The sequence below is a fragment of the Terrapene carolina genome, unplaced genomic scaffold (assembly GCF_002925995.2).
Source record: "Terrapene carolina triunguis isolate 2854851 unplaced genomic scaffold, T_m_triunguis-2.0 Scaffold67, whole genome shotgun sequence".
NCBI classification, from domain to species: domain Eukaryota; kingdom Metazoa; phylum Chordata; order Testudines; family Emydidae; genus Terrapene; species Terrapene triunguis.
The window spans coordinates 36269992-36292409 of record NW_020664418.1 but is presented as its reverse complement, the minus strand read 5'-3'; the positions used below and the strand labels follow the sequence as shown (position 1 = coordinate 36292409).

Here is a 22418-nt window from a genome sequence, read left to right as displayed (position 1 = left end):
ACTGTAACTTTAGCAAGTATTTTCTTTGAGATAAAGGAACCAGTAAGAATTGAAAATGGAGTCTCCAGCCAGCACCATTACATACCAGATGGTTCAGAAAGATCAGAGTGCACCTAGAGTCAGAGGCAAAGTTAGAAGAGTCCAATTGGTTTAGACCTAATTGTGAGGTTCCTGTTTATCAAGAACCAAATTTACCATGTTGTTTGGCTAAAACAAGTCATTGTGAGCAGAGCTGTGTGGAGGACAGAAGTTTTGTTTTGCAAAGAATTTCAAGATTTCCAAATTTCCTGTTGTTCAAAATAGGAATGAAAACTAAAAATTTCAAAATTCTCTGCAAAGGACAATTCTGAAAAGTGATATTTTGGGCCATTCATTTTGATTCTGACTTTCAAAATGTGTATTAGATTATAATACATAATTTCATACAAAATGTGAAATAAAGGATTGTTTCAAAACTAAATGTTGAACCATTTTATTTGGAAAATGTCAAAAACAGGACCTTTCAACATTGTGGTGTTCCTCTCTGCATTAATTAATTGATAATAGTTCACATGACACACAGCAGAGTATGACCTTACAAACATCGAACACATACAACAGAAAATTTTATAACCAGAGCACCCTCTTTAACACAGGTAGAGTGCATAGTGGTTAGCTCCACGAGGTTTACATGTGTGTGAGTGGCATGAAGTCAAAGAGAAGTTTAAGGGGTGACTTGGTTACAGGCTAGAACAGGGGTCGGCAATGTTTGGCACGCGGCTCGCCAGGGTAAGCACCCTGGCGGGCCGGGCCAGTTTTATTTACCTGCTGACGCAGCAGGTTCGGCCGATCGCGGCAACCACTGGCCGCGGTTCGCCGTCCCGGGCCAATGGGGGCGGCAAGAAGCCGCAGCCAGCACATCGCTCGCCCGCGCCGCTTCTCGCCGCCCCCATTGGCCCGGGACGGCGAACCGCGGCCAGTGGGGGCCGCGATTGGCCGAACCTGCCGCGTCAGCAGGTAAATAAAACTGGCCCGGCCCACCAGGGTGCTTACCCTGGTGAGCTGCGTGCTGAACGCTGCCGACCCCTGGGCTAGAAGTATCTACACGGGGAACAAATATTTAATAATGGGCTCTTCATTCTAGCAGAGAAAGGTATAACATGATCCAATGGCTGGAAGTTGAAACTAGACAAATGCAAACTGGAAATAAGGCATACATTTAATGAGAGTAATTGACCATTGGAACAGTTTACCAAGGGTCATAGTGGATTCTCCATCACTAACATTTTTAAAATCAAGGTTGGATGTTTTTCTAAAAAATCTGCTGTAGGAATTATTTGGGGGATGTTCTATGGCTTGTGTGATACAGGAGGCCAGGCTAAATGATCTCAGAGGTTTCCTCTGACCTTGGAATCTATGAAAGTGCTTCCACTTGTTTGCAGTCAGCTACCATACCAATTTATTGCTGTTGATTTTCAGATAAAATGGCTTTTGTCGGATTCAAAGGCAGCTTTCGACCCGTCTGGGTGAAACTGATCACCGAGGAGGATGCAGCTAAAATCTATCAAGTTGTGCCAATCCCTGTGGTGAAGAAAATGAAATTATGAGGACACCATGCTTTGCCTTCCTGCTGTTAGCACTGCCCCAATAGAAAAGTACTACTGACTCTGCTCCCAACAGGCACCGTGCCACAGCGCTCCAGAGATGTAGTATTTCTTTGTTGCTGTACATGAAGAAAGCTTTATTGCAAGTGGGTAGATGGCCACATGTGACAAACAGCATTCCTTGTGCTGCACATCTTGTTTGATCCTGCCCTATTGATTTGCTCGCTGAAACCAGATTTACCTTTATTTTCTAAGCTAATATCTGGGGCAAAACTGTTTTCAAATAGTGGGGAGGGGAGTGTCAGTGCCTTTTACATGGCCTGGTCATGTTCTGCCTCTGCATCCCTTATGAGCCTCTCAGGTATGAATGTCAAATCTAATTGCCATACAAGACTCGGAATTTTCCCATGGGACTGTTTTTGAGCGTGCAATCAGCTGTTCGCACAAAACTGGGAATGCAAATTCAGAGGCTGGCTGAAAATGTGGATCAGAAATCATAAATTATAGTCAGTATCTGAAAGCTGCAAAACATGGTCAAACAATGAGCATTTATTTGAAAGCTTCTGCACTATCCTGTCAAACTGCCGCAGAATGCCGAGACTAAATTGTACATGCTGAGTTATCACATTTCAGCTGATGGTACATAGTGGAGAAAGAAATGGCATAGGAGTGATTTAACACATTGTGATGCTTTGGGTTCACCCAGACCAATAAGCGGTTGTGTCACTACTTGCCCTGGGTGCTTCCGTGCTATGCAGCTATGGCTCAGAACTCTGACACCAGCAGCCAGCTCAGAGCTCAGTGATCTCACCCTGGCTTCCACCTGCTTGATTAGTCCTTGCAGGGTGACACCAACAGCCTCTTCTGTCTGGAGTCTACCCAAAACAGTCTCCCCTGTAGTGCTCAGCCCCTCTCGCTGTAGCATTCACCAAACCTTATCAAGTTTGTTGCTCCTTTGGTGAGAGAGTACGCAACACCAGCCTGTTAGTTTGGCTGAGGATTTTACTCTTCAGTTTGAAACACTGCACTGAGATGGTGGTGTACTAAAACAAGATTAAGTTTACTAACAAGGAAGTGATATTGAAGTGATACCAAGTAGACAGAACTGGGACCGAAATGCCTACAAACAAACAGACAAAAGTAAAAATACACTTCTAAGACTAAAACCTAACTTAAACTAGAGTCTCTTGTTCAAAGTAGTTTTCTCACCACACTTGTTCTTCCAGCATGGCTGGCCAGTTCTTAACCTCGAACCAACACAGAGCTCAAAGCACTTCATTTCTTTGTCTCTTCAGATGAAGGATGCCAAAAAGGCTTTTTCTCTCTGCTTATATCCTCAAAGTTTTATCGTTGTTTTCAAAGTCAGGAAACCTGCTTGGGGGCTCAGCTTGCTGGGTCCACCCAGGAGCGGACACCATGTTCATTTTTACAGTCTCCTCCTCCCGCCGTGATAGTGGCTCTCTCCCCAACTCGCTAGTTTTATGGCTTTGTTTACCTTTTATGTAAATGTACTTCCATTGTCTCTCTTGGCTCAATTGACATTGGTGACACATTTGTGCAGGTGGGACCATGTTCCTTTGTCAAGGGCAGGGTGCCTTATGCCCTACCTGCCAAACACATTTTTAAGAACATATTTCCAACGCACATTTATAAGTTTTCATACATCATGCATACATGCACCAGCAATAATATTAATGACCAACTTGTTACCAGTTGCCTATGATATCTTACATGGCACCTTTTAGATACAGTAAATTGGGGTACACTGAGCTGGTTAGGCCAATGGAGGCTCACTGCTAGAAACTAGGGCACCCCTTACCCTCTGGCATTGGGGTGTTCTTAGGGTCACACATGTGCAAACCAAATATGGTCATAATGGAATCTGCTATTTCTGCTCAATCCCATAACCAACAACTGGCATTCCCATGGTTATGCTTTTAAATAGCTGTTGTCATGATTCTGTGTTTTTCCCAGGCAAGCAGCCACAGACTGATGGAAAAGACCTGACAACCAAGCTCTTCACACTTACTCAGACTTTCTCACACATTCCTTCAAATATAAATCTTCAGAGCCAGCCCAGTGGACTGGTTGTGCCTATGTGACATGCTACCGAGAGGATCCATGCTTGGGTCTCTCGCCCCCAGGCAGGGAATGCTGGGGAGTCATCTTACTCCATCCCTAATCAAGGGTGAGGATTAAATTGTACTTCCAGTGCAATCAAGGGGGACAGGATCAGGCCCAATGTGTTGTGATTACTTGCCTGTAGTTTCTCCTGGCCAGGGCAGTGAGTATGTTAATAGGCTCCAGAGGGAGCTAGATCTTTCCTGGAGGGTGAATCACTAAGATGTAGGGGGCTTTGAGGTCACGTGGAAGGGCTGAAGAGGAAAAGTTGATCCAAGAAGACACACCTCCTCCCCAAATAATGTAACCTTGTGTATTTTCTGCCCCCTTTCCTTCAAAACATAATGTTCTACGTTTAAAAAAATGGATGATGAGCAAAGTTGAGTGTAAACCAGAACTGCTTGCCAGCACACTTCATTAAGCTGGGAAATGTATCTTAACCTTATAAAAACACTGTATATTGTTCAAAAATGCACATGATGCAGTGCTTTGTGTTTCCCAAAGATGTCATGCAGGTGTCTCAAGGGGCTTCTGTTATTCAGGTAACTTCCAAAAAAAATGGCTTCTTGAAGTAGGCAAATTGTCCATATGCCAGAGCAGCTGTGTTTCCCTCCCCTCCACTACCCCAAAAAATCCATTGTTGGTTTGTCTTTTTAAATAGGACTTTTTTCTGAGTGTCTCTTTTTTCACTGTATCTAAAATGTCAGCTCTGGATTGGAATGAAGCAGCCATGAATCCATGTGTCATTGCACATGGTGTCACTGTGCAGATGCTGAATTCCAAAAGACCTTTCTGGCACTGTTTTTGGACCAGGTTGCTGTGTGAGTCAGTTATAAGTGGTATTCAGGCTCTAATGTAGGTATGTGCCCCTCCAGCCCTTCCTGGGTTTTAAAACTGGAATTGCTTTTTTCTATACTGTTTTCCTTAGCGGAATTTCAAGAGTGTTGCATTTTTTTTAAAGGATCCAGGGTTATTTCTCTTTTCCGTGGCTTCTTTACAGTCTTTTAATGAAGGATTCCTCATTCAAGCAAAGGCATGTCTGCTCTAAACCATTCATGCCATTTGGGCTAATTCCACTGGATGCAGTGTGAAAGGGCATAGCTCTCAAGAAATATACATTTCTCTCCCAATGTCTTATGATGATCTGGGTTCTTTCCATCCCCAGATCACAACTATTCCTTAAAAAAGATTAGTCTCACTTACAGTTCAACCTCGATTATACAAATCTCATTTATCTGAAACTCCCTGTTAGCTAAAACAGGATCCTATCCCTTAAGTCTAGTAATTACATTTAAAAATCCTTGATTATTCAGAACCCTGGCTATCTGAATGCATTCAGTGTCCTCCACAATATTCCCATAATCGAGGCTGTACTGTAGGTACAACGGCATCTGTTGCTCTGTATTAGCAGATCATATGTACAATATAATGAATGAAAAATACTAGAAATGGGCCAAGTCCAGAATTTTTTTATTCTGAAAGTTTTAGGAGAGGAACCAGGATCAAAACCCCTCTGGGTTTGGATTTGATTTTCCAAAAACATCCTGTTTTTGCCCTTTGCTATTTTAGCCAACCACGTCTTTATATTGTAGTAGCTGAGCACCTATCGACTTAGTACAATCAAACCCAATGGAGCAGGAGTCGAGTTCTTTGTTTAACTAATACAAAAAGGCTAGTTGCATTTGTACTAAAGTGTAGCTTCTAATTTTCACAATTTTTGGAATTCTCAGGGTGAAATCATAAGACTTGGCACTAGGAAATATACTTGTTTTTTAAATCACATCTTATCCAGGAAAAAAAAGTCTGTTTTGTTCTGTCATGCAAGGATAGTCACGTGGGCCCATTTAGGAGGAAGGGGATGGGTCTTACTCTGTAAATACTTAGGATAGGATCACTGCAACTTGTTAAGCCTTAGACAGAGAACATGCCTCGGCATAATGGGCCAGATTCTCCCCTGAAATGCAAGCAGCTCCCATTGACTCAATGGGAGTTAAGTGCATGGAACTGATGGCAGAATTTGGCCTAATATCACCAACCAATAGTTCTGAGCTATCATTTTTTAAATATTTGTGGATTCTAGAGGTTGTACGTGTGTTCCTCTGCAAATAGTGAATTGACTGACTCCTTGTAGCTTGTACATTCTTTAAACTGTCGCATTCACAAACTGTAAATATCCTGTCTGTAAGGTTTTATTGCTGCAAATATTTTCATGTTAGCCTACATATACAGTTGTCATCATTAAGGCAATTTTGGGGTGGGGGTATGTCAGTTCAAATGCTTGTTTTACCTGTTGCCGAAATAGCTGGTCCTTTTTCGGAATTAGATGTATAGTGTTTTGTACATTTTCCTATAGACTTCACAATGAAAAAGATATATTTTCTATTTATTTATTACAAAGGCACTATGAGACCTAAATTTGCAGAGATTTGAAGACCTGTTACTGGATTTTAGCATTGTCCAAGCTGTTAAGGAGGTTGGAAATATGTCTTTTCAGATAATCTGCTTTGCACTTGAAAGTTATGTCCACAGAATGTGGCAATGCGTTGACTGTCTAGTTTATGCTGACAGAAGCTTTTGAAAGAGTCATTCCAAAAGTTTTTGCTTACAACAGAATTAATATGTAGTAACTTGGAATACAAAAAGGTTTATCAGAATAAATATTCAATGCCAAATTATGACTTTGTCTCTTGAACTCTTCATTATAACTTTATGGCAGTGAACTGCTATTTGTTTACATATCTTTTTGACCGTGTGTGCCTGTTCCCACCATGCTGCTTGCTTGTTCTATAACAGCTGTTAACCAGCACCTAGAGTACTTTAGGTGACGATTGTTTTTTATGACATTCGTAAAATAAGTGTGAGTATACAGCAGAAAAAAAATCCTGATTTTATTTTTTCATGAGTATCCATGTATCCCTATGAGGTTCTGATAACCAGGGCAATCATTATATTAGCGTGTTACATTTTCCATTGTGGGGTTGAGCCAAACAGACTGTCTCTATAAAACTTTTCAGAGGCAACATTCCTAAAATGAGACTTTGGTGGCAGGAAATCAGTATTTCCAACATCCGAGCACACATTTTTGAACCAAGTCTCGTGATAGTAATTAGCATTTTAAAGGGCATGGTATCACCCTCCTAAGTGATTCAGGCAAGGCAGCTGCTACACACTCACTCCTGGTTGAAATCAATGATATGTGTGAAATCTCCAAATCACTTACATGCAACAAATTGAAGATGAGATCAAAGGCAGCACTGAAGCTCCTGTCCCCTCCCTCCCTGTCTGTCTTCTTCCCCTCTGCTCCTGTCCCTGCCCTCATATCCTCCCTCCCACCCGAGCCTGAGCCATCATCATCCTGCATCTCATGTCATAGAATATCAGGGTTGGAAGGGACCTCAGGAGGTCATCTAGTCCAACCCCCTGCTCAAAGCAGGACCAATCCCCAACTAAATCCCCAAATGGCCCCCTCAAGGATTGAACTCGCAACCCTGGGTTTAGCAGGCCAATGCTCAAACCACTAAGCTATCCCTTGGGGATAATTCTATGACTAAATTAAGCACAGGCTGGGCAGCCGGAGAGGGGCAGCTGCTAGCCGGGCACCCAGCTCTGAAAGCAGCGTTGCTACCAGCAGTAGTGCAAAAGTAAGAGTGGCATGGTATGGTGTGTTGCCAATACACAGACATTATCTGACAAAATTATATTAAAAAACGCTAGTTCTGCCAAGCCTACATATCAAACAGTATATTCATCACGTGATGATATAAAGTACATATCCATACCCTGGTGAATGAGAGGGATGAGGATACGTTCCCTGGGGCTTGGCAGCAAGTGATCAGTGAGAACCAAATATCAGAACTGGAGGAGGGCCGGAGTGGTAGTCCCTTTGCTTTCCCTTTCACACTCAGTGACTTGCCATGACTCACACCAAACAGGGCAGGCACAGTGAGAGATTTTCCTCCTCGGGCTTGGAAAGGGAAAACTCAAATGTTTGCAACAGGGTTTAACCAGGGCAAAAGGGGGGTGGGAATTGACACACACATCTCTCTTTCCAAAGTCAACAGCCAACCCCGACTCGGCAAGGTTTCCATCACCCTTGGGATTCCAAAGCCTGGCTGTGGACGAGCAGAGTGAACACTAAGCTCTGCTAGCACGCAGAGGGAGAGCCAGGGAGCGAGCAAGAGGCAGAGGACAGCACTAGGACAGCCAAGGGAGGGAGGCTGGGGATGGGGAGGCAGCGGAAGGGGTCATTTCCCGGGTGACTGACACCGGCCAGCGGGACTCACCTCCTGCAGTGCAGGGGAATGGAGGAGGCTGCGGCGGGAGGTGGTGGCAGCACCTGTCCCAGTTGGTGGTGGCTAGAGGCAGCGGTGGCTGAGCAGGGCAGTGGGCTCATGGACCCAGAGGTGGCTGGGCCCTTGTGTAATGGGCAGGAGCATTCTGGGCCAGCCGCTCTACGCTCCCTGCAGAGAGGGGTGGGGTCAGGGTCAGTGCCTGGCAGGCAGCAGGGGCTAGCTGGGTCCCCGTCCTGCTTTATGGCTAGAGCTGCTGTTCTGCCACAGGTCTCTGGGCCTATTGCGCCCCCCTCTTCCCTGCGCCCTACAGCAGTTTCCATGCCTGGGCTTACGCTGCACTGGGGAAAGAGCTGGTACAGATTACTTCACCCTGGCACAAGGATGAAGCATGCACATGTTTGTGTCCCTGCTCCTGAGGCAATGTAGCCTCTCCCTCAGCTAGGGTTGTAGGGCCCTCTGTAATTTGCTCACCTTTATGTATAGTGCAGTCTAAACCCTGGGCCCAGTCCTGCACTCTGGCATATACTCCCTGAAATCAATGGGTGACTAGCCTGGGTCAGGTGTGCCGGTGCAGGCTCAGTGGCCCCAGTACTACATAACACTTGGGCATATGGTTCATTTTAAGCACATGCGCAGTTCTGCTAAATTTAAGCACGTGCTTTGCTGCCTCAGGGCCATTAGGTCTAGTTTTGAAATGGCTAAGGAAAGCCTGTCCTCTAGCAGCCGCTTTGGGGGTATGTCTGCAACTGCCCACCAGTAAGGTCACAAATGAAGCCAGCTGGGTCACCATGCAGTGCTAACTCCGGGTTAACCAGCCATTAGAGAATTCCCCCAGTGCAGGCAGGTCCTCGGGTGTGGTAGCGTTGCCATATCATAGAATCATAGACTATCAGGGTTGGAAGGGACCTCAGGAGGTCATATAGTCCAACCCCCTGCTCAAAGCAGGCTCAATCACCAGACAGATTTTTACCACAGTTCCCTAAATGGCCCCCTCAAGGATTGAACTCACAACGCTGGGTTTAGCAGGCCAATGCTCAAACCACTGAGCTATCCCTCCCCCCATCAATGCAGAGACAGTCCCGCTCTCATTGGTGGTGCAGGGGCAAAGTCATGCAAAAAGAGGTGTGGTTGGGGAATCCCTGTCCATGATCACGGTAACTGTCCCAGAATCATAGCATCAGGAGGAGACGCAAAGAGGGCTTAAGGCAAGGCCACCAGAACCTTTGTAGAACCGGGGGGGAGGAGGGGAAGCACCAGAACTGGTGGGGGCCAGCGGGCCATGCCGCTGCCCCATTTTTAACATGGGCATAGTTTGGGGGAGGCAGGGGGCAGCGTTACTCCCCCAAACTGCAAGCCTTGTGTAGGCACGGAGCAGTGCCAGCGGGGGGCTGTGCTTCTCGGGGATCAGCTCCTCCACCACGAAGCATGGCCCCTGCTGGCACTGCTCCGCGTCTGCCCAAGGCTTGCAGTTTGGGAGGGGAAAGGCTCCCCCCCCCCACACACAAACTACACCCATGTTAAAAAGTGAGGGGCGTGGCCATTGAGGTTCCAGCACCATTGCCTTTAGGCCATGTTTGCCCTCCTCCTGGGCATGTGCCAAGCCCACCTTGGCTGGCTCAGAGACCTGGGGCCTTTATTTTTAGTAAAAAAATCTTTGTTCATTTTTTGGGCACATATAAATAGGTTTTTCACTTTTAAGCAAAGCTGTTCCAGTTCAAACTCAGCTGAACTACTTGCCCGCTAATACCAAACTCACCTTCCAGTGTAAAGTGGAGGCCTCCCAACACCCCTAGCTCCTGGTGCCTGTCCTGGCATTTGGGAGCCTGGAAAGAGCCTTTTTTAAAAGTTGAAGTATAAAAAGGACCGGGGACTCTGGAGCACGAAAGGACATTGGCCGCTAATAACAGGCGGCTCGGATGAAAACAAAGCCGCCGAAGGCAAGTGGAGAAAGAAGGAACAAGTGCTGAAACAAAGCCAGAGCCAGAAAGACTAGCTGGAAATGTACAGGGAAAAACTTGAAAGCGTTTGATGAAAGCAAAAGGCAGTACAAGATCTTGTCAGCGGGTCTAATGATGTAAAGCAAAGAGACCAGGAATAAATCATCTACTAAGCACATGACAGTGAAAAATTAAAGTCTCTGCTGGGAGAGGAGTCGAAGAAGAAAGAAAATAAACCCCAGATACAATGGAGAACGGCAGGGTGCCAAAGCTGAAGCAGAGCTGGAAAGAGCAGCCTGGCCCTGAGCATAATTGGAATCCAGAGAAAGAGGGGGGAAAGGACAAACTGAAGCCTGGAAAAAAACCACCCCAACGGACTGTATAAACCTGAGTCGAGAGAAACCACAGACAACTAAGGCACCAGAGGAGAAACAAGAGGCACTCTGGGAAGTGTGGACATAGTTGAACTTTCGAACTGAAAGTAGCTGGGTCTCCATCCTTGGAGGATGGGACAGAGGAGAGAGAGACGTGCCACGCTTAAGAAGCCTACATTCGCCCAAGGAAAAATGGAGATTTTATGAGAGTGTAATTCTGAGCCAGGACTACTGCTGCTGAGCCAAGCAAGCCCCCTACCCTAACCCTTCAAACTGTGCACAAAGCTAGTGACTGTGTTTGTATGACCATTGCCCCATCCTTCAGACCTCCCCTCTTGGTTGATTTCACTATTTGTCTTACACTCTGACTGTAAGCTCTTCGGGCAGGGACTATCTTTTATCTGCCCTGTGCCTAGCAGAATAGTTGGGACTGCTGGATGCTACAGGATAATTCTTACTCTTCATTGGAGACATGCCCATGTTAGGGATCTTTGGAAGGTGTGTACAGTCTACTCCTCTATCCAGGTGGATTCCACTGAAACTCCCCGTGTCTTCAAGGCGTTACTTAGCTGCTGCTCCCTATGAGGAACCTCCAGGCAAGGCAAGTGGTAAAGCTAAGGGATGGGGCACACCCCTACTTCTAAAGCCAGTGGCACTGTAGCTCAGATGGGACAGGTAGCACCCCAAAACCTTTAGCATGATAGTTCCCCAGCAAGATCATGCTAGGCTTGATGCTGCATAATCCCCAGTGTGGAGTTTCTCTAGGCCCTGGTTTGGTTTCTGTGGTGCTCCTTTGTGTGCTCACAGGGTTGTCACTGCCATGCTCCTGCTCACTGCCAGACTCTCCGGCTCTAACTACACACTAAAGTTTGGCTGCCTGAAGTTACGTCAGCTTACAGCCGCTGACCTTTGTATGTCGCTGGAGTGCATGCAGGCTTGGCTGTTGTGTCAGTACTGCACGCCCTCAGCACAAGTGGGTGTGTCAACAGAAGATGCGGTGCATAAAGGGTACATATCCCAGTGCCTGGGCTGCCTCCAAGGCAATACCTTCTGGGACATTTTTGAAGTGCTTTGTAGGCTATCAGCAATTTGCCCAGGGCTTTCTGGGAACTAGGGGTCAAGTGCCCACAGTTTCACTTTCTCATCCCATAATGTTTATTCCAGCCCATAATTTTCATGCCTCTTTTAAAATTCCCACCGTTCTTTGCATCGTTTTTAGGTCGCTGCAATCTCTCCAACAGGAACACGCACCCTGCACAGTGCAATTCTCATGTCAGTCGCTAATACAGGATGCAGGATTCTCCTATGTTAGTGGAACGTCACCAACTACCACTACTACTGGTGGTGCGGTGACGAAGATGAGCTACCCAAGAAGGAGGAATGGCTGATGTAGATGGTGAATGCAAATCTTAGGTTGAGCAATGTCACACTGTGGATAGGCACTTAATGGGCCCGAAAAAATGAGCACTGAGTAGAAGGACAGCATTGTGTGAAGAGCCGTAGCTGCAGAAGTTTCGGATGCGAAAGACCATATTGCTGGTTCTGTGTATCGAGCTCCCTCCAGCCTGGGGGCACCAGAATGAAAGCTGCATCAACATTGGAAAAGCAAATGGCGCTTGTGCTATGGAAGCTTGCACCACAGGATTGCCATTGGTCAACGTTTGGAGTTGGAAAATCCACAGTGGGGGGCTGTTGTCATCCAAGTGTGCAAGGCCATTAAGTGTCTCCTGCGGCACAGGACTGCGACTCTTGGCAATATGCAGGAAACAAGAGATGGCTTTGAAGCAACGGGGGGTCCTGCACTCTGGTGGGGGATAGCCCTATTCTGGCATCACCAGACCTTGCTAGAGAGCATGTAAACCAAAAGGGGGATTTTCCCATGGTTATGCAAGTGCTCGTGGCTCACCATGGATGCTTCACTGCTGTTAATGTGGCCTGGTCAGGGAAAGTGCATGATTCTTGAATCTTTAAAACACAGGACTTGTCCTAAAGTTGCAAGTAGGGCCTGTCTTCCCTGACTAGCATATTACCACTGGTGATGCTGAAATGCCCCTTGCTCCCACCCCTTGCTCATGGCTCATGAACCTGTATGCTGGCCACTTCAACAGAACCAAGGAACGATTCAACTACCGGCTGAGCAGATGCAGGATGACAGTTGAATGTGCACTTGATAGACTTTGAACTCTCTGGCAATGTCTCATGACTAGCTTGGATCTCAGTGAGACAAACATTCCTAGCATTACTGCGGCGTGTTGTGTTTTATGTAATATTTGGGAAGCAAGGGGCCGGGGGAAGGGTGAGGTGGACCGGCTGCCTGCTGATTTTGAACAGCCAGACACAAGGCCAATTAGAAGAGCCAACTGTGAAGCTATCTGGCTGACAGAGGCCTCCAAAGATCATTTTAACAGTTGGCCACAGTAGTGTTGTGTGATGCTTTTGAGCACTTGTCTGATTCCGTGTATAAAGACATTAAATATGGAGTGACGGCTGTTATAAATCGTGTATATGAGCGGGTGGGGCTTTGCAAACTAATAAATAAATATACTCTGGCTTGGGCGGCGAAAATCCTAGAGACGGCCCTGACAGGCCGGCCAATGTATTCATTTTAATTGTCTTTGTACTGTTGTTTTCAAAACTAAAGTGACAAATGAAAGGTCAACACCTTTGTTCTCTGAATGAGCAGACGGGCACCATTTTGAAACACGCGCGCAGGCAGCGGAAGGGGAAGGCACTGAAAAGGGAAACAAACATGCTGATAAGAACTAGTGCCTCAATACACCTACCTGAGCTCCCTACCGCTTCATCCCCGGGCTCAGCTGTACTCACCTGACAGGACCGGCTCAATTCTGGCAGAATTTTGAAGCGCTGCAGGGTCGTCACATTGTTTGTGCCCCCTACTATATCCCCCCCCTCCTCACTGTGCACTGGAGGGGTTTTCTCGCCCAGCCCTCGCCAAGTGTCTGTGGTCACATTCAGGCATAGGAGCTGGAAATGGGGGTGCTGCCCCACTCCCCTAGCCTGAAGTGGTTTCCATTATATATAGGGTTTATGGTTTGGTTCAGTGGCTCTCAGCATCCCTGCATTCAGGGATGTTGGTGGGGGTCCCCACCAAGTATGGCATGCAGTTCATTGTGAAGCAGCAGGTATTCAGGGTGGCCCCAGATTTGTCATTGCCCTCCCTTGTCTTCTGCTATGCCTCCCGACGTTCCCTGGCTTTCATCCAGCATTAAGGCTCATCTCTGTTGTGCCCCAGGCGTAGCATCCCCTGAGCAAGCTACACAGTTATCTGTAGTCCTTTGGTTGCTCTGCAGCTGGGCTCGTATAGCCTTGTCTTCCCACAGGCTGAGGGGATGCAGGACTTCTGTCCTGTTTCAGGCAGGAACACGTCGAGGTGTAGCTCACTGTATGCATGGAGCCAGCATGGCTGGATGCTCACCAAGGTGGGCACCCAGGAAAAGGCATTTCCAAAACGTGCTGGGGATTTTAAAGCATTGGGAGTGGGACGGGTTCTGTTGACCGTGACCTGTGAGCAGTGGAGTTCAAAATTGTGACTGGAGTGGCCCCTGTTGCAGGGCCAGGGCATTGTGGGACAGTTGCTGGAGGACTGTTACGGTTGACACGGGTAATGCAGTGTCTACACTGGCACTATTTCGATGGAAGCAGGTTGACTGTGGTTCTGTGTCGTTCGGAGAGGTGGTGTTATTGTGTCGCTGTAAGAGGGTTGCTACACTGACAGGAGACAAATTTAGGTGTGGACGCATGCAAAACTAAGTTGAAACATGTAGAGTTAGGTTGCCACAACTTTGTAGTGTAGCCCAGGCCTCAGGTTGCCCAGCATTTAACAGGGCTGCTGCACTAAAGATTCTCAGCGAAACTGCTTTACTGTTGAAGCATCACATTCACCTACTCACAAGCACAAATCCCCACACCTCAAAGTGTACATGCACATCCCTAAGCTGTACATACAAACTGACCATCGCAGTGCTCAAGTTTGGCAAGTGCCCTTGTGACCATTTGGGCCACTCATACAATGGAACAGAAATAGAGTCGATGTGATAAAAGACTGTCACAGGGCTAATAGCTCTTGATTCAGAAATACATGACTTGGTTTTTGCCTCCAACACATTTACTTTCCATAAATGCTTCAGCTTTGCTGATCAACAGGAGACTATTATCCCGAGACAGCATTCTTCGCCTTGGGCTTTACCTTGGAATTATGGACATGTTTTCATGTCTATAAGCATGTTAGACCTGATAACCGATGTTCACACTTAGTCCACCGATTTAGCAATTCCACCTCAGAGATTCTGCCTGAAATCAGATACTGCACAGGTGCCCAGCTAAAAGGCTGACAATCTTTGAAAAGTTACCAGTATTTCTGCAAAACATTAATACAAGACAGAGATGCAGGTTTTTTTCCCCTTCTGACTGGCTATGAAAGCTCCTGGTTCCCATAAAGCAATTATTTCAAATTACAGTAAACAAGATAGGATCCTAACAACTCATGACTGTAGAATTAGATTTCTGAGCACCATACATAATCGGTTCAGAGACATCTGGTACAGTAATCTGCTTTTGAAGTTTTTCCCTTATACATGACTGCCTTCTAGTGGCTATTTAACATTCCATTTAGGCAGTTCAAAACATTATTTTCCAAAGGTTTGCAGGATTACTCTAGCAGATGTAAATATTTGATTCCTTTAACAGATTACAAGACGAAAGCGAAATGAATAACTGTTATCTGTTTTGAAATCCCTTCCGTAGCAAGAGAAAGTGCTACATTGATGTCTTTAAAAGAAACTGGAAGTAGTGGTAAGTATAGTTTTGTTATTTATTATGTTCTCAAGTGTTCCCCAAGCTTGCAATATTATTATTCATTTATTACTCCATCTGTAAAGATGAGTGAGAGGGGTGGGTTTAAAAAAATCTGACATTGGAGTCATTTTAGTATGGTCACATCCAGCCATTATTTTCCTTCTGAAGGAATGCACTCATGCATCATTCTTGCAGAACATTCCCCATGAGCTATCTGAGTTTCTGGTCATTTGAGAAAGAGGGTGTTTAACGAATGCAACACATAATTAAAACCAAACTTGTGGTTTACAAAGCCCTAGTGTATGGGGCTGAAACGTGGACAATATAGACGAACAACTTAAGGCATTGGAGAAGTGTCATAAATGCTGTATGCGTAAGATGCTTTGAATTAAATGGGCTGATAGACGCACTAACATCAGTGTCCTCTTGCAAGTCGATATCATGAGCATTGCGATGCTGATTAGCTATCATCAAATTCCCTGGGCAGATCATGTTGTCCAGATGCCTGATTTCAGACTGCCAAAACAAGATCTCAAGTCTCAATTCAGCCAAGGCAAATGTGCTAGAGGAGGGCATAAAAAAACACTACAAAAAAGTCTTCAAGGCTAATACGATGAAATGTAATATTGACATTAACTCATGGGAATGTATAGCCCAGGACTGACAACACTGGAGGAATTGCTTGAGGCAGGGAGCTCGGCACTTTGAGAACCAGATGTGACCACCTGTAATGGTAAAACAGGAGCAACAGAAAGAGCACGCCATGGCTCAAACTAACATTGCATGTTCACCCATCCTGCTTGGAAATACATGCCTGCAATGTGGTAGAGTCTGTGGCTCTAGAATAGGCCTCAGCAGCCATCAGTGGTCCCACAGTTAACTTGAAATGGACAATCCATGAAAGACAGTAGCCCTCAACTTTGAGGGATCACCGATGATGAGTTCTGGATAATATGGGGCCAGATCATCAGTTGGTGTAAATCACCATAACAGTCACCAGGCAGTGGGGAAGCAGTGGGGTCGTGCGAACGGCGGCCACTGGGAGCTGCAGGCAGCTGTGCCTGTGGACAGTCAATGTAAATGAACTGTCTCACGGCCCGCCGGCGGTTTACCCTGACAGGTAGCAGGTTGCCCACCCCACTGACCTAGATCACGTTTGTTTAGCCTATTCTTTTAAAAAACCCACCAATGACAGGGATTCCACATCATCCTGCAGAAGGCCATTTAAAAACATGGATCAAAAGCTTTGCTGCTTTGCCAAGAGGCGCAAATGTAAGACCAACAGACCCTGGTCGTCGCTGGGCGGGATCGCACATGGGACCGCTGGAGCTCAGTGGATGAGCTTCTACCTCATGAGCTAAAAGCCAACAAGCACTTAACTAAGACTGTAGAGCAGTCAGTCTCTCTCTCTCTCTCTCTCTCTCTCTCTTTTTTTCCGTACCCCCCCCCAACCACACCCCAATAGATGGGACAGAACACTACACCCAGAAGGTGTGTGGGTTACACAAAGTGAAGTTGTAAAGCGAAGAGCTCATGCCAATAAGCTCATAGTACATGATTCAATGCCACTCATTTATTCTTTGCTGTTGTTGTGCAGTGGAATACAGCAGGGCAGGGAAATTATTCTCACTTCAGAACTAAAGACAGTCCATTTTAAACTGAAAATGATGGTACTTCATAGAAAGGAGACTTATCATTGCTCCGGCCTTTTGTTGGTAAACATTTCAATTCTATTATTTTAATCTAAGTGAGGTACATCTCCAGCATTTCAATGTACAGCTAAAGTCAGACTCAGACCTGGCCTTCAGATCTGTCTTGAACACTCTTCCATGTTACAACCCCCAGGTTGACTTCCTCATCCCAGTGTGTGAAATTGACTGAGTTTATCACTACTGCCATATTACAGCAACTTTCATATTGACATCTACTCCTACAGACCTAGATGCAGTTAAGGCAAAGGATCTGCTGGGATTATTTGAGGGTTGGTCAGCATGGAGAGGGACATATTGCTGTAGTTTAAATTATGCCTTTGGACTTACTGGCTGCGATAAGTGCAGTAAATGCTCTTCTATGATACAGTTACGTTATACACACAAATAGTCTTACCCGATCAGCCCATTTTCTGGCTGATGTCGAACCTAGGAATAAACAATGTACAGAGAGAAAACACTTCTTCTATTTACAGTGCAGCATCATAATCTGTCCCCTGCTACACTACCTGTAACTGTAAAATGCTTAAAGGCCTTTCATTTAAGGAGTAGGGCTCTGGCTACAGTCCTGGTCCTAGTTAAACATGTGCCTACTGTTTTGATGAGTTCATGTTACATTTTACCCAAAAAGGGAGAAAAAACACCCCTTACTACATGAGAAGGTGCCATACATTTGCAAGTGGACTAGGGGAATGTCTACCTTTTTAGTGGTAAATTGTATTCAGAAACAAACACACTCTATAACCAAGCTCATTGTATGGATCAGGGGCTCTTGGCAATCCTTCATTTCTCTCCACAAGCTCGTTGTGTGCCACCCTCCCATCCCCCTCTGTTTCATGGTCTTACTGAAATGCCCCCATGCCTGGTTGGCTGGGGTTCTGTGTCACCTGCCCATAGCAGGGTTCCCCAGCTCCCCTGACCCACCAGGGGTGCTGTAAGCCCCCATTCTCCCATATCATGCCCCCCCCCGCCAACTCCTCCCTGCAAGGGGTCCTGTGTGCTCCCCCTACAGCAGGGTCCTCCATTCACCCTGCCAAGGGCTCTGTTCCCCATCCCCCCTGCACAGCAAGGTCTCCCACTATGCCAGGGACTCTGTTCCTCTCCCAACAGCAGGGGCTCTGTTCCCCACCAAATCCTTCTCCCCACCAATTCAGGGGATCCCACCTCTCCCAAATATCTTTCTTCCCTCTAGTTTGGAAGGGCTGGGCTCAGGCTGATGCCCTCTGTCTCTTCTCCCACCCTGCCACTGACGTGAGGAGACCGGGTGCTAGGAGGGAGGCAGGAAGGAAGGACCAGGGCCGGTGCTACCATTTAGGCAAACTAGGCGGTTGCCTAGGGCGACAAGATTTGGGGGCGCCAAAAAGCGGTGCCCCCAATTTTTTTTTTACAGCCGCTCCACTTCTCCCACCTCCCAGGCTTGCAGCACCAATCAGCTGTTTGGCGCCGCAAGCCTGGGAGGGGAGGAGAATTAGAGCGGGGGCAGCGTGCTCGGGGAGGAGGCGGAGCAGAGGTGAGCTGGGGTGGGGAGTTGCCGTGGGGTGGCGCCTCAGGGCGGAGGGGTGGGGAGCTGCCGCAGGGTGGGGTGGGGGGGGGTTGGAGGGAGGGGGGGAGGTACAAGGTGGAAGTTTCGCCTAGGGCGCAAAGCTTCCTTGCACCGGCCCTGGGAAGGACTGTTCCTACTGGCGGAGCTGTTTGGTTGCTGCCAGCAACAGGGCATGCATGTAGCGCGCTTCAGGGTGGGCTGGGGGTATGTTCAAAGACATGCATGGGAGCCATCAATCAGTTTGTTGTTTAATTTGCTCTATAGACAGTTGCAGCGTGCTTGAAACTGGTCTGTGCTAATCAGAAGGCAGGGCCTTGAAAGCCCCTCCCCCCCCCCCCCATGTGCCCTTTTTCACTTTCTTCCCAAATCACTAGGGTTCTGGCCACTGATGCCTAGCATAGCCTCTGAAATTTTGGAATTGATCAGATGTGGCCAGTCAAAAGTTGACCAGTACATTACAGACATGCAGGCCGAGGCCTGCCGTCGAGTGAGTGGAAAGCCTTGCAAGCTCAGCCAACAACATGACTGGACGGCATGAAATTTGACCCTGCCTTTTGCTAACAGGAGAAAAACGGTGTATGTTACACTTTGGAGACACCATTTCCTATAATGTATGTAAAATACAAAGGGGGCAGATTTTTCAGGTGCACCATAGCCCCTTTGCACCACTCTGATGCTACAGCTACATGACACGCTACTGTTGGCGGGATGTAGGTTATGTGTAGCTACACACTGCCATGGGATGCTTGCTGCAGCCATACTGCGGTGGCTACAGTGTGGTGTCTAGCCAGTGCCGGCAGTGGTAGGGTGCCCAAACCCCCACCCCAAGTTGGCCTGAGCACCTCTTCCCCCCACCCCAGCGCAGAGCCCTCCCTGCCTCCTCCCACCCTCCAGGCTTCCCTCCCCACCTCCAGCTTCTCCTCCCCTGGGCCTAGATACCTTCCCCTCCGCTCCCCCTCCCCCGGGTTCACCCCATTGTCCTCTTGGAGATGCTGGGCTCAGGTTCCCTCCCAGGTCCCCCAGGCCCCAAACTTGCTATCCAGGGTTTGCTGTACACTGTGGTCTCTATAAGCAACAACAGTCTGCCTCTTTGTGGAAGTGCTCAGCCATGGCCTGGCACTGGCACCTCAGCTGGGCACAAGCGGCTCATGCAGAGGTTGAGAACAAGCAGCATCAGGGTCGGGAGGAGCCTTTGCAAGGGCTTTCCTACCCCGTCCCTGCTCGGTATTCGCTATCAGGGGCTGAAGCGCCCTCCCTGTGCCCCAGCTGAGCAGGACCTTGTGGCTTCCCCATCACATCACAGGCAAACGGTGACTCACAGCGCAGCTCTGCTCTAGTGAGTGACTGTCAAACCATCTCATGGGGCCCTGTACTCATCATCTCAGTGGCACAAATGCCTAACACTCCCCAGGAGCTGGGAGTTATGCTAAGGCATGCCCAGCCTTGTAGTCTCATCAGAAGGAGTGATTCGGCAGGCCATATCCTGACCGCATTCAGTCCCCACCCCAACTGTCCTGTCACCTTCAGGTCACACCCTCAGGTGACCAATGTGCAGCCACAACCCCTCCCCGCCATCACCTTTGGGTTTGATAGAGAACACTAACAATGCTATTTTTTTTAAATATCTGATTTGGGACCAGCCTGTTGTCAGGTTGCAAGAGTGCCTCATCACTATCCTCCTAGCATCAATCACGTTCATTTTTAAGAATGATTGGCGCTCTTCTAAGAATGACTTGTGCTCATTAACCATACTTTATTCTGATGTCTGTGTATTCTCATGAAATGGAGCGCTGATCCCGATTTAAGCAAGGGAACCCCCTTGCCTCCAGAGCCAGGGTTAACCCCCGCCTCCAGAGCCAGAGAAGGGGAGATGCTGAGATTGTGGACCACTTAAGAGCTGCCCAGGGAGCCTGGGCCGCTGTGGGGAGCCCTGGACCCTTCACCTGCCCTGAGTGAGGGGCTGGGGAGCCTGAGAGCAGCCCCCAGCCTGTGTCTCTGCCCCCCAGGGCAGGTGGAGGTCCAGGGCTCCCCACAGTGGCCCCGGGCTCCCTGGGCAGCTCATACAATGGCCCGGCTCCAGCTTCTGGCCAGGCGTCAGGGCCTTGGGGGGAGCAGGGCCCCGTGGGGGTGGGGCAGAGAGAAAGATGTTCTTTGTCCTCAGGGCCCAATAAATCTTACTCCGTCTCTGTGTCTAGCTTCTGTGAAAAATTCTGGTGGGGGGATACATTGGGGAAAATCTTCATCAGCTCCCAGAGCCTTTCCCTGTGGCTGGGAAGGGCTCCCGCTGTGGGGAGCTGGCGCAGCCTTTCCTGGCTAGGCAAGTCTTTTCCTACAGAGGGGAGCAGTGTAGCTGGGGAGGCATGACTTGGGTGAGTAGAGAGCTGTGTAGGGCATATACTCACATAGATCCCTCTTTTCTCTACTTGCCTCACCAGCTCCACAACTATTTATATCTGGGCAGGGGAGGGGCATTAGGCAGGTATGTACGCCACATGCTGCTGAAAGAAGTATGCAGTGTAGGCATACCTGCAAGGGACAAAGGGGCTGTAAAACTTGCTTAGCCAGCCTTCTAAGGATTTCCCCAGGTCAGGGGGAACCTGCTACTGGCCAGGGGTGGCTTTATGTTTTTTGCCGCCCCAAGCACGGCAGTATCTGCGGGCGGTCCGTGGATTTGGCAGGTGATCTGCCGGTCTGCCGGTCCCGCGGCTTTGGCGTACCTGCTGCCGAATTGCCACCAAAAGCCGCCTGACTTACTGCGCTGGTGCCTAGAGCCGCCGCTGCTACTGGCATAAGGCTGATGTGGCAGCTCAATGGCCTTGTCCTCCACCACTAAGGGGCATGGCTGAGGAAAACAGCATGTGAGTAGAGTACTGCTAAACTCCAGCAATCTCCAGCTACCAGAATGGCGCCAAAGGGCCCTGGATAGAGCAGCCAAGTGTAAAGTCACTTTTGTGTACTCCCTGCCAACTTTACCCTAGTCCTATGTCAAGGCCTAACTAATCAAGGGGCTAAAGTTCACAGAACTATATGGCACACTGCTCCTGTAACACTTACTATAACCAGTTCACAGTGGATAGTGCAGTGAGCAGAGCCGTCCCTTGGGTATGGCGAATCAGGGTGACTGCTCTCCGTGCTTTGGGGGGGGCCCCCGCGCTTCAATGTGCATGTGTCGTGTGGGGGGAGCAAGGCCGGCCCGGGGTGGGGGTGCGTTAGGGGTGCCTGGCGGGGGGGCAGGCTGGCCTGGGTGGTTAGCGGGGGGAAGGACCGGGGGGGAGCTTGACACCGGCAGCAGGGGTCAGGCCCGCACTCACCCGTGGGACGCATGCGTTATGTTTCTTTTTCTTGCTCGCCCGCTGCCGCACCGGCCACCGGAACACACCAGTGACAGGCTGACCCCATCCATTGCCCTTCCATCCCGGACCCCTCCCTTTTCCAGGACCTCCCTCCTCCCCCCCCAGCACAAGGGGCCCCTTTGCCCCAGCACAGTGCCACTCTGTGACTCTCCAGCCTCCCTCGCCCACCAGCACTGGTGTCCCCTCCCCACACCAGATTTCACCCGTATAAAAAAAAATGTTAAGGGGGTGCCATATGGGCTGATTTGTCCTGGGCCCCGCACCCCTCTAGGGAGGGCCCTGACAGTGGGAGACAAGGTGGGTGTGCTAGTATCTTTTACTGGACCAACTTCTGGTGGTGTAAGGTACAAGCTTTCGAGCCAAACAAAGCTCAACTTCAAAAGTGAAATGCCACCCAGGGATAAAGAGGTGCCAAAAATGTTCTATGCCGCGTGCACAAATTGATGTTCCTAAAACCATATTTAGCCATCTAAAGATAAGGCCCTCCGATTTTTTCAGGTAAGCTGAGCATGCAGAAAGCCTACTGAAGGAGATGAGATCTGCATCGAATTTGTAAGCAGGAAACATTTACATGCACCATAGCTTTGAAAAACAGATTATTTGTATGTGGGTGCCAAGAGATGGATTCAGCCACCTAACTGTAAACAGGCGGGTTTGAAAATGTGGGGCCTTTATTTTTATAATACAAGCA

At 48.1% G+C, this 22418-nt stretch overlaps 1 protein-coding gene across 2 annotated transcripts in view; it reads left to right on the top strand.

Annotated features, from left to right (window-relative positions):
* CEMIP (cell migration inducing hyaluronidase 1) overlaps positions 1-6331 on the top strand; it is a 150362-nt gene extending 144031 nt beyond the window's left edge. For both annotated transcript variants that reach the window (XM_026648324.2, XM_026648323.2), the window contains exon 29: positions 1459-6331. In XM_026648324.2, coding sequence (XP_026504109.1) covers positions 1459-1586 — 128 coding nt within the window. In that variant the 3' untranslated portion in view covers positions 1587-6331. The remainder of the gene's footprint in view (positions 1-1458) is intronic.
* Positions 6332-22418: the final 16087 nt, after the last annotated feature.